Raw genomic sequence first — 11,834 nt, forward strand, 5'->3', positions numbered from 1 at the left:
TTGAACAGTTTTGATTTAAGCGTCCTGTTAAATCTTTCTACTACTACAGCTTTTCCCTCGTTATGAGTACTGTAAATTTCAAACCCAAGTGATTTCATATTTTTAGTATAAAATTCGCTTCCTTTATCTACCCACAGTTTTTTTAGTTTTCTACGTTTCATGATCGTTTCAAAAGCATGTTTGACTGATAATCCTGTTTGTTTTTCAAAGGAATAACCCAAGCATATCTTGTATACAAATCTATAACTGTTAAGCAATATCTATATCCTCTTTCGACTGGCTTATTAATTAAATCAGCTGACCATATTTCATCTTTTTTAAATACTTTAACTTTTAAAAAGTTTTTAGTTTTTCTAAATTCTTTATGAATTTCATCCGCCAATCCCATACCCAATTTCATCTTTGCTTTTAAGAGTTTCATGATCAGAGCCCTTTGCATTCTCTCTTTGAAAGTTGGATTTGGAATATTTTCAAGTTCGATTATCATTTGTCTGTCTGCTTCGTATCTAGACTTTGTGTCTTTATTTTTGTATAAAATATCATGTTTAAGTGTAGCGGCATCAACTTTAAAACCTTTTCCTTTCCTTTCCTCTAATCTCCTTTCTTCTAATCTCCTGTTTCGCAGTTCTCTTATTAGTTGTAATTCTTTCAACTCGTCAGATTGTTTCACTGCGTCGCTTATACTCTTTCCCACTTCCGCGACAGATCCTATAGCTTTAGCTTCGGATGAAATAAGTGATTTGTTGTTTGCAATAAAGCTAGGTATTTTTGGAATTATTTTTTTACCTAGAGAAAATATGGATGAAAAGATACCGTCGCCTGAATAACCTTCGAATTTGTGCTTTTCGTGTTTTAGAATTACAAAACAAGAGTTATCTTTCTTACAGAAGTTTCTAGATTAAAACTATAAATAACATTATTAAAAACGAGGCAATAAAAAAGAGGCTAATAAACAAACCGGATGTTAGAAGAATCAAGGGAGTTATTTTGTTTAAGGGTATTTATAATATGCTTTTTTCGTTAATTATTCTAATCTAAAGTGAAGAGGGATTATATAGGATTCCGATTACGTTTTGTTTGATAGTTGGGACAGAAGGATGTGTCTATAGAATTTGTGTGTTTATTTTGCGATGATTTTACGGGTGTTTTTTTTTGTGTTATGACCTATATATTACTATTTACTTCCTTGTGTGGATTTATTCATAAACTACAACTATGGAGTTAATTTTAACAGATTAATTGTGTTGTTCGTGTTTAAAAAAAATAAACTTATCCTATTTTCAAATGAGTTAATTTAATGATGAATTGTCGGGTGTATAGGTCTTTTTTGGGTGTGAATTGATGGAATGTCGGGTGTATAGGTCTTTTTTGGGGTGTGAATTGATGGAATGTAGGGTGTATAGGTCTTTTTAGGGGGGTATTAGATTGGATGCATTTTTCCCATTGGAATGAAATGGAATGGGGGGAAGCGCGTCCAATCTAATACCCCATATACTACTTGAGTTGTTTGATATCAATATGAGTTGTTTGATATCAATATGAGTTGTTTGATATCAATATGAGTTGTTTAACATCAATATGAGTTATTTGATATCAATATTAGTTGTTTGGTATCAATATGAGTTGTTTGAAATCAATATGAGTTGTTTGATATCAATATGAGTTGTTTGGTATCAATATGAGTTGTTTGGTATCAATATGAGTTGTTTGATATCAATATGAGTTGTTTAACATCAATATGAGTTGTTTGGTATCAATATGAGTTGTTTGATATCAATATGAGTTGTTTAACATCAATATGAGTTGTTTGATATCAATATTAGTTGTTTGGTATCAATATGAGTTGTTTGAAATCAATATGAGTTGTTTGATATCAATATGAGTTGTTTGATATCAATATGAGTTGTTTGATATCAATATGAGTTGTTTGATATCAATATGAGTTGTTTGGCATCAATATGAGTTGTTTGATATCAATATGAGTTGTTTGATATCAATATGAGTTGTTTGATATCAATATGAGTTGTTTGACATCATTATGAGTTGTTTGATATCAATATGAGTTGTTTGATATCAATATGAGTTGTTTGATATCAATATGAGTTGTTTGGCATCAATATGAGTTGTTTGGCATCAATATGAGTTGTTTGATATCAATATGAGTTGTTTGACATCAATATGAGTTGTTTGATATCAATATGAGTTGTTTGATATCAATATGAGTTGTTTGACATCAATATGAGTTGTTTGATATCAATATGAGTTGTTTGAAATCAATATGAGTTGTTTGGCATCAATATGAGTTGTTTGGCATCAATATGAGTTGTTTGATATCAATATGAGTTGTTTGATATCAATATGAGTTGTTTGATATCAATATGAGTTGTTTGATATCAATATGAGTTGTTTGATATCAATATGAGTTGTTTGGCATCAATATGAGTTGTTTGACATCAATATGAGTTGTTTGATATCAATATGAGTTGTTTGGCATCAATATGAGTTGTTTGATATCAATATGAGTTGTTTAACATCAATATGAGTTGTTTGATATCAATATGAGTTGTTTGATATCAATATGAGTTGTTTAACGTCAATATGAGTTGTTTGATATCAATATGAGTTGTTTGGTATCAATATGAGTTGTTTGATATCAATATGAGTTGTTTAACGTCAATATGAGTTGTTTGATATCAATATGAGTTGTTTGATATCAATATGAGTTGTTTGACATCAATATGAGTTGTTTGACATCAATATGAGTTGTTTGACATCAATATGAGTTGTTTGATATCAATATGAGTTGTTTGATATCAATATGAGTTGTTTAACATCAATATGAGTTGTTTGACATCAATATGAGTTGTTTAACATCAATATGAGTTGTTTGACATCAATATGAGTTATTTGATATCAATATGTGTTGTTTGACATCAATATGTGTTGTTTGACATCAATAGGAGTTGTTTGGCATCAATATGAGTTGTTTAACGTCAATATGAGTTGTTTGATATCAATAGGAGTTGTTTGATATCAATATGAGTTGTTTGATATCAATATGTGTTGTTTGACATCAATATGAGTTGTTTGACATCAATATGAGTTGTTTAACATCAGTATGAGTTGTTTGATATCAATATGAGTTGTTTGTTATCAATATGAGTTGTTTGACATCAATATGAGTTATTTGACATCAATATGAATTGTTTGATATCAATATGTGTTGTTTGATATCAATATGAGTTGTTTGATATCAATATGAGTTGTTTGATATCAATATGAGTTGTTTGATATCAATATGTGTTGTTTGATATCAATATGAGATGTTTGGTATCAATATGAGTTGTTTGATATCAATATGAGTTATTTGACATCAATATGAGTTGTTTGATATCAATATGAGTTGTTTGACATCAATATGAGTTGTTTAACATCAATATGAGTTGTTTGGTATCAATATGAATTGTTTGATATCAATATGAGTTGTTTGACATCATTATGAGTTGTTTGATATCAATATGGCCAACATTGTCTCAGTACTCGAAGAATTATTAGCAGCATTTTGTACTAGTTTCACTTTCGACATCCGATGACATCCTTTTCATGCAAAAAATGAATATAATTTGGGGATACGTTCAAAAAATGATTTCAAAACAATTTGAAAAACCATGGCTTTAAAAAACATTTCATGTTAGCTTCAATATTAATAATCTGGACATGATCAAACATCAAAATTCTCGAAAACAAAATCTTACATATATAATTACACATATTTACAATATAATATACATAATACAGAATTATATAAATATGAAGAAAGAGGATTGACCAAGAGATAAAAGATTGAATTGTGGAATAAACTTTATTTCAATGATATTTCTCTGATCTGTGTGATATTAACTTGAATCACAAACTGATTGTTAGAATTTAAATAACCATTGTTTTTATCAGTGAGTTCAGACCAGGTGATAGACTTCCACCACCATAAACCCAACCCATCTCTCTTTAATCTCTCGTTACTGTATGTTCTAGTTATAGTTTTACTAGCATCATCAATATTCAATACACTGATTTGATAATCAATAATACAATAGTTTAATCTAGGATTGTCATCTGGTAATAGTTCAATATCAATATATAAATCACCATTATACCTCATTACACCACAACTCCATACCAAGTTACTGTAACTAAACTTGTCTTGACTGTAATACTCTTCATCATCCTTCTTTATATCATTTATATTATAATAAAATTGATATGAATTAGACTCGTGTAGTTTGGGTATGTCATAATATTGTTTTAACACCATGGACTCGTGTAGTTTGGGTATGTGACATTGTTGTAACACCATGGATCCTAACATGTCGATATTTAAACTGAAATCTTTTTCTTTCCAATCAAAATACTGAACCACTGATGGTGTTTCGACTTTCACATCTTTACACAATTCTTCTAGCTCTTTTATTTTCTCAAGTGAAACTAAAATTTGTAAATCACAATCTTCTGTTAAAGAAGGAAAATTCGTCTCCAGATTTAGTTTGAAATTTTTTATATCTCCCATAATTTTCTCTTCAGTTTTGGTAAATTCTGATTCTGATTCTTCAGACTTATTTTTGATGTGTGTCATGATTCTCTCACTGCTAGCCTTTATATCTGCTATAATTTTATCAGTTTGTTTGGTTATTCTGCTAAAAGCATCTTCAGTAAAACGCTGGAGTTTCTCTCTCGCTTCTACTAACACCACATGAGTTTCTTCCAAGTCTTTGATTTTATTTTGGATGAATTTCTTTGAGGTTAAAACTAGCTCTGTAGCTTTTTCTTTCACAGTTTCACATTCTACATCTAAATACTCGTGATCTTTGTGTTCTTTCAGAAAACATTTATGACATAACACACAGTGACAAGTTAGACAATAGTAGTCTATTGGTCTCTCTCTATGACATGAACAGTGGTATTTTACCTTTGAAGAGGTTTTGTCTGTTAGATGTGTTGTAGGTGATGCTGTACCAGTAACATGTGATGTAGGTGATGTTGTACCAGTAACATGTGATGTACGCGGGTATGATGGAATTAAACTAAAATTTGTTGTAAACATCTTAGCACCACCTTCTGGAATCTTAACATCCTGCTGACAGATCGGACAGGGGAATGTTTCTGTTTTATCACCAATATATGTCTCTACGCAGCCTAGACAGAAAGTATGACCGCATGTTATAAATTTAGGTGTTTTAAAACCTTCACAACAAATAGAACATTCTGGTGTGTTACTCACTGAAGCCTTGGCCATTTTATTCTTCTAAAATACACTGAAGAAGTTCTGTTTGATTTCTACTAATAGTCACATTATATACTGCATTAGATTTCATAGAAATGGCTTCTTGAGTACTTCCTTCTAGAGACGATTACCAATAACTTGTTTGTCTGTCCCAACTTGAACAGGGTCTTGACAATTGAAAGGTTCCTCGCTATGAATATAACAGTTTCTACAAATAATGACACCACACTAGTTAATCCCTTGCTATCAATATAAACTATCAATCCTATACAGAATAACTTGTTCTGTCCACCACTAATCAAGTTTTATACTGGTTTTGTTTTTTTATAAACGGTTTATCAATATAAACTATCAATCCCGCACAGAATAATTAGGTTTCCAGGAAAAATTACGTCACATGTTTCAATTTCTCAGAAATAACTTCGTCTCACTTGATATACAGGTCATACAATGTGTAGAAATAGCTTGTCGTGTTACAAATTGTATGATAGTTAATATACCTTATTGTATAGATTGTGTCAAGTCACTGGTTTATAGAGCCTTAAGAACCAGCCACAGAGTCTGAATATGTTGACTTACTAGAAATAAACGATTTTCGGGTTTTCGCCGCAATGTTCTGTGGGTAGCACACTTCGACCTTCACCTTAGTCCAATGCCATTGTATTGCATTGTCAGCAGACCTTTCGTCTTCGTTTCGTCTGGTATTATTCATTTAATAATCAGTTAGAAATAAGTACGACCTAACCCACTTGTATGTAAGATATGTAATATTATTTTTCACTTAAAATAAGACCTTTGCCGTCCTTGCGGGTTATTGAAAACTACAAAACTATTTGACTACTTAACTGACACTCGTCTGAACGCAAGTTTATTTCCAGCGATCTGAGACAAGACATTTTTAAATGAAATATAGTGATATTTTTGTGATGAATCATTATTTTTAATATATTAAGTAACCCAAATCAACTGTAGACGGATATCCGTGCTCTTCGTTTGTGGAGCTGTAGGGGTAGTGATTGATGCAGCCCAACAGAAGCTGGACACCAAAGGTCGAGCTGGAGTCCCGAATGTTATGATAGTTCATACTGATGGACGTATTCGTGGTCATAATGCGAATGCTGCTAAAGCCACCGGGACGGATATCTTTACCGAAGAAATTGTGTCTAATGTCTAATGAATGAGACGGAGTTGAGAGAAACTGCTTCCGGTCCTTCTAAAGCTAGATTGATAAACACGTTTGATGAAATTCCGGAAAACCTTGATGATCTAGTTAATGATCCCGTTAATGACGTATATTCAGTATACATGTTGTATAATTATTGTACATGTATTTCTATTGTTTTAATGACAATAAATTATAATGCAGTTGTCTTTGTCAAATTCAAGACGCAGATCCAAGTTGGATGCGTAATTTTCGTCATCGGTTGTGCTTTGATATCTTATTCATCGGGATATTGTTACACTATTCGCCGCTGATGTACAGTCCGGAGACACCATTGATTATGTTTAAGCTCGCATGATATGCTTAATGTACGCTTACCCATGCCTTCATATACCGTGTCCAGGGCCATTTAACCTGTATCTCGTGGCTGCATGATAGTACACTTGGTCAGTGTGCTATTATATTTACCCCAGTTGGCTGTTAACACCATTCTAAAATAAATAGTCAGTTAAAACAATCTTTCCACGCAAATTATGTGATTGGGAAGATTTGACCAATGGAGTGTCTAAAAACTGAGCATGTGATGCAGGATGAAGGGTTTCCCAAGGTCAGGGTATATATTAAAAACTCACAGTGGCGGGGCTAGGATTACGTCCGAGTGGGGGAGGATATCTGAGGTTGCCCGAATTTCTAACCTAATTATGAGAGTTTTACAAAAACTATTGTTTTGGCAGAGTATTTTCACTTTTTCTAGAACACATGATACTACCCCTACTGCTAATAGTTCAAAGGTGACAGAGTCACGTGATACTAAAAAACAGCCGACAACCTGTCAAAATATCTGCTGGAATAGAGGCAGATGTTTCGGACTATGATTCGGGTAGCCATTTTAATTTTTTTTTTTCAATGAATACTGTTATAGTAATGACATTTGGGCTGCTATTTCTATTTTTGAAATATGTAAAATATAGTAATAGTAAATGGCATTCGGTAGTGGTTTCAATTCTCAAATGATCTGAATTATGAAATATTATTATAGGAGAATACTATAGGGCTACGATTTCAATTAAAAAAATACAGTTATAGTATAGGATATTCGGGCAAAGATACGATTTGGTTAACATTCCAAGAGTTCCTGGGTCTTATTAGTGTTTACCTTGCAACTATTCTTTTCACTTAATGATTGCGATAACTCATCCTATTCCCGAATTAACTTCATATTTAACACTCTTCAAATAGTAAACTCATGTCGTATATGCCCAGTATATTGAAAATTAAATTTCCGACGTAAAGGTACAACAGGGCCTGACAGGCCACAAGGCGTAATAACAGATTCAACAAGTCATAATAACAAATTCCACAAGTCATAATAACATATTCCACACGTCATAATAACAGATTCCACAAGTCATAATAACAGATTCCACAAGTCAAAATAACAGATTCCACAAGTCATAATAATAGATTCCACAAATCATAATAACAAATTCCACAAGTCATAATAACATATTCCACACCTCATAATAACAAATTCCACACGTCATAATAACAGATTCCACAAGTCATTATAACAGATTCCACAAATCATAATAACAGATTCCACAACTCGTAATAACTGATTTCACAAGTCATAATAACAGATTCCACCATTCGTATTATACTACTTGTCCTAAATTGTATATTCTAGTAAGTTCTTGAGAGTATGCAGTTTTCAAAACTCTGTGTGTGTGTTTGGGACATTATAAGCATAAATTTACTTCACTCCAATTTTAAATAAGACATCTGAGCTTTTTTACTTAAATTTTATGACGCCACTACCGCGAAATTAGGGTCTTATTTAATACAAGCATATTTTGCGAAAGTGACGTCATCAAACGCTTAGTTTTAATAGAATTGCAGAAACCACAGACGTCCGATTGAAATTGTTCCCTATACACAATTCCTATGTATTTTATTGATGTAATTAGATATATTTGGTAAGTAATTTAACGTTTTATCTCACAGAATATATTTGTATATGATAGATTTACGCTTTGATAACTTTCATTAATTGTTATATTCCTGTCCCATCTGTCTATACCTTTAAATGGCAAATAGCCTTCTACATCTTTTATTTTATTGTTCACATATCATGTCCACACCATTATATCATTTGCTATGTATTAATTGTTATGTTATCTTGTTTTGGGACGGCAAATTGTAAGGGGACCTTAGGCTTCAATTTTCTCCCTTTATCATCATTATTATCATAAAAACATTAATTCATAACCAGCGACTGTATATATTAAATATATTTGGTAAGATACTTGTAAAACGTTAATTTACCGCCTTTTTTATCGTACAGAATATAATTTATGTATATCATAGATTACCGCTTTCATAACTGTAAACCATTAATTGTATATATTAAATATATTCAACTGGCGGAACTGATACATCGTTAATTAAACATTTTTTCGTATAGAATGTATGGAATACACCCGGTTTGGGTTTCACAAAATCATTCCTGATTTTTTGTCTACCTGTCCAACTAAAGTAGGGACGCAAAAATGCGGAGGCGTCAAGGCTTTAATACATTCATAAAAACAAACTTTCACTTTTCATACATTGCCTGAAAATATTGTGGAACGGAGCACCGGGGTTTAAAAGTTTAGAAGTTCCAAAGGTCTAAAAGACACGGGACAAGATCTTATGCCACGTTCAAAAGCTGTTTTAGTTCTAGTTGCAAATATTTTCTTGAATGATGTATCGAATGTGTCGGGAGTAATACCGAAATAGCTTTATGTTTATCAAGCCATGTCAACATTGCTAAACAACGATGGGAGTTGCTGGCTCGTGTTAGAGCACAAGAATTGTTTAGTTATTATTTTTTACCGAGGAGTCCCGGCACCTAGAGTCATAATGGCTTCAAAACTGACACACTAATTCACTAAAAAACGAACAAATTTACCCGCCCACAAAACCATATTTTAGAAAACTAATGTATTTTGTAAAAAAAACTAGCTAGTGTGGACCAGGCTTTAGAATTTTGTCGATGTAAAAAACATACAAGGCTATTGATTGGCAGATTTCAAGGAAACATCTGTTCAGTTGGAAGCTTAGAATTTTGTATAAATTTCTACATTAAATCTACCATTCGGCAGTGTTTCCACGAGCCACGAGTCTTGTTGAGTCATCTTTCTATCGCCATGAAGAACTTCTTGTGTTCTTAGCCGTAACAGCGCTGATTCTTATTGATGCCTGTAAATATTACCTTTTTTATGGCATGATTGAATTCATTTGGTGTACTTTACTTCGAATTGTAAAGTTTACTTTATCAGCCTTTTTATACGCCAAGATTCTAATGGGGACGTATATTGCCGTCGACCCTGCCATTTCGTCCGTTCACAATTGGCTTTGAACGCGATAGCGACCACAGTTTTTTATCCGATTTTTATAAATATATTGTGTAGGTTTACATCCACGAGATCTTGGAGAAGTTCGATTTCGGGTTCGATTCGACAAATGCTATCAGAATTTCAATCCATAATAAACTGAAATTATGTTAACTGTGACTCGTGAGAGTTTATGTCAGAATTTATGCGTGTTACTTTATCTCGACAATATCTTGGACAAGTTACTTTTATTTGACGACCGCCTTTGGTATACTGAAAATTCATTAAGGGCATGGGCTTATCTTCCTAGACAACTACTTGTTACTGTAGTAGTGTAGTCATTTTCTGTGGATTCTTTTGAATGTTAACATCACAGTTCTCAAATGGTAAAGGAGTACTGTGACAAAGAGTTTAGGTTTTGCGTTTTTGTTTTTAGTTTTGAGATAATCCAGAAATTTTAATCACTGTGAAAGGGACATAGTCTTAACTCTTCTATTACTTATTACAAGCCTCCAATAGGACTGAATGGCAGATATTTTGCTGTTTGTGGCGCTTTTTGATGTCCTTCCTCCATTTACGACACTGTGGTTCTACCGATAAAAACAACATAGAGTCTAAATTCTAATTTTTAAATTTATATTTCAGATTGTGACTACAGTATTACAGACGATACGTTTTTAGAAGCTGATAAAATAGAAACAATACATGGATCAACTCTTACAGAATGTAATGAACACTGTAATGGAAATCCCCAGTGTACCAGTTTTGTTCTAAATGTTTATAACAAGTGTTACCTATACACATCTCCAGTCATCGCCATTGTCCATGATATAGATCTAAGCCAGTGTTTCAATAAATGTTCCGAGAAGAATGAATGTTTATTGTTAAGTCACAGGGAGGAGCGACTCAAAGATGTTTTATGTTCAACGTTACCCTGACCGAAGAATCCGATGAATTTTACCAAAGGGCGGGTTCTTCTTACACTACGGCAGAAAAAAAACTCTGTTATTGATTAAAAGTTGTTTATCAATAATTTGTTATTAATTCAAGCATAAGTGGCATGAAAATAACAGGAAAACAACTATTCCCACTCTCGATGTCTCGTCTACTTCAGTTAAGCATAAAATAGGCTGAAAAACAGAGGGCATTATAGTATTTAACAGCAATATCAGGTGTGGTTCAAGGCAGGGTATGCTTACTCTTTTGCCACTTTTCAACAGTAAATGCTTCCACATGGACTCGGGGCGAAATACGTGAGGTTGCCTGAATTAACCTCGTTATGAGAATTTTGCCCGGAAAGCATGCCTTCGGGGCTGGGAGGGAGGGGGAGGGGGTGTTCCCTCTGCCTGGAATAATAAACGTCTGCACCCAAATTGGTTTCACGCTGAAAGAAATGGGGATATCTAGAATTTGTAATAAATAGAGAAACATTGGTAGGGAGAGAGTTTATTCTTTGTGTCTAAGAAACTGTACAGTGCATTAACCCAATCTGAAATACATTACTAAGTATGGAAACACACGACGGCCATTTTAATGCTAATAATAATAATATGGCCAAGTTGTGAGACTTCCATTACCAACGTGTTGATCATGAACAACTGGACAGGGTAGACAAAATGAGGGTCGAAAGAGATCTTAAACGAAAAATGATCAGATAAAAAATGTCATTCATGATTTTTCAAAAGGTATAAATAGGGAAATTTTGATAGAATGACGAAGTCTCATCCGATCAAATGCTCAGTTTGTTCACAATCAACTCAAATACACTATACATATTCTCATTGTTATCTCATATTGAAATGAGGAAGCATTTCCTAATAAAGCTATTATTTTGCTTTTCTACTGAATAAGGGGGCATAACTCAAATTGTATACTCTGACTGACTGGGGGGTAAAACATTTAAGCACCATTAAGATTGCATAAAAAGGAGTCATTCTGGTAAAAAATAAATTACGAGAGAGCTTTTAAAGAGAATAATTCTGTCAAATACGAAGAGTCTATTCAGATGAATATACTGTTC

The 11,834-nt window shown here is 32.8% G+C and overlaps 1 protein-coding gene across 1 annotated transcript; it reads right to left on the reverse strand.

The window, feature by feature from the left end:
• Positions 1 to 5,074: 5,074 nt before the first annotated feature.
• On the reverse strand, positions 5,075 to 5,290 carry LOTGIDRAFT_141505 (hypothetical protein; the record flags this gene model as incomplete). The annotated part of the gene is made up of 1 exon (XM_009051292.1): positions 5,075 to 5,290. A coding segment is annotated over one exon (216 nt), but the record flags the coding sequence as incomplete, so codon positions are not given.
• Positions 5,291 to 11,834: the final 6,544 nt, after the last annotated feature.

Source organism: Lottia gigantea, assembly GCF_000327385.1.
Source record: "Lottia gigantea unplaced genomic scaffold LOTGIsca_163, whole genome shotgun sequence".
In the NCBI taxonomy this organism is placed as follows: Eukaryota; Metazoa; Mollusca; class Gastropoda; family Lottiidae; genus Lottia; species Lottia gigantea.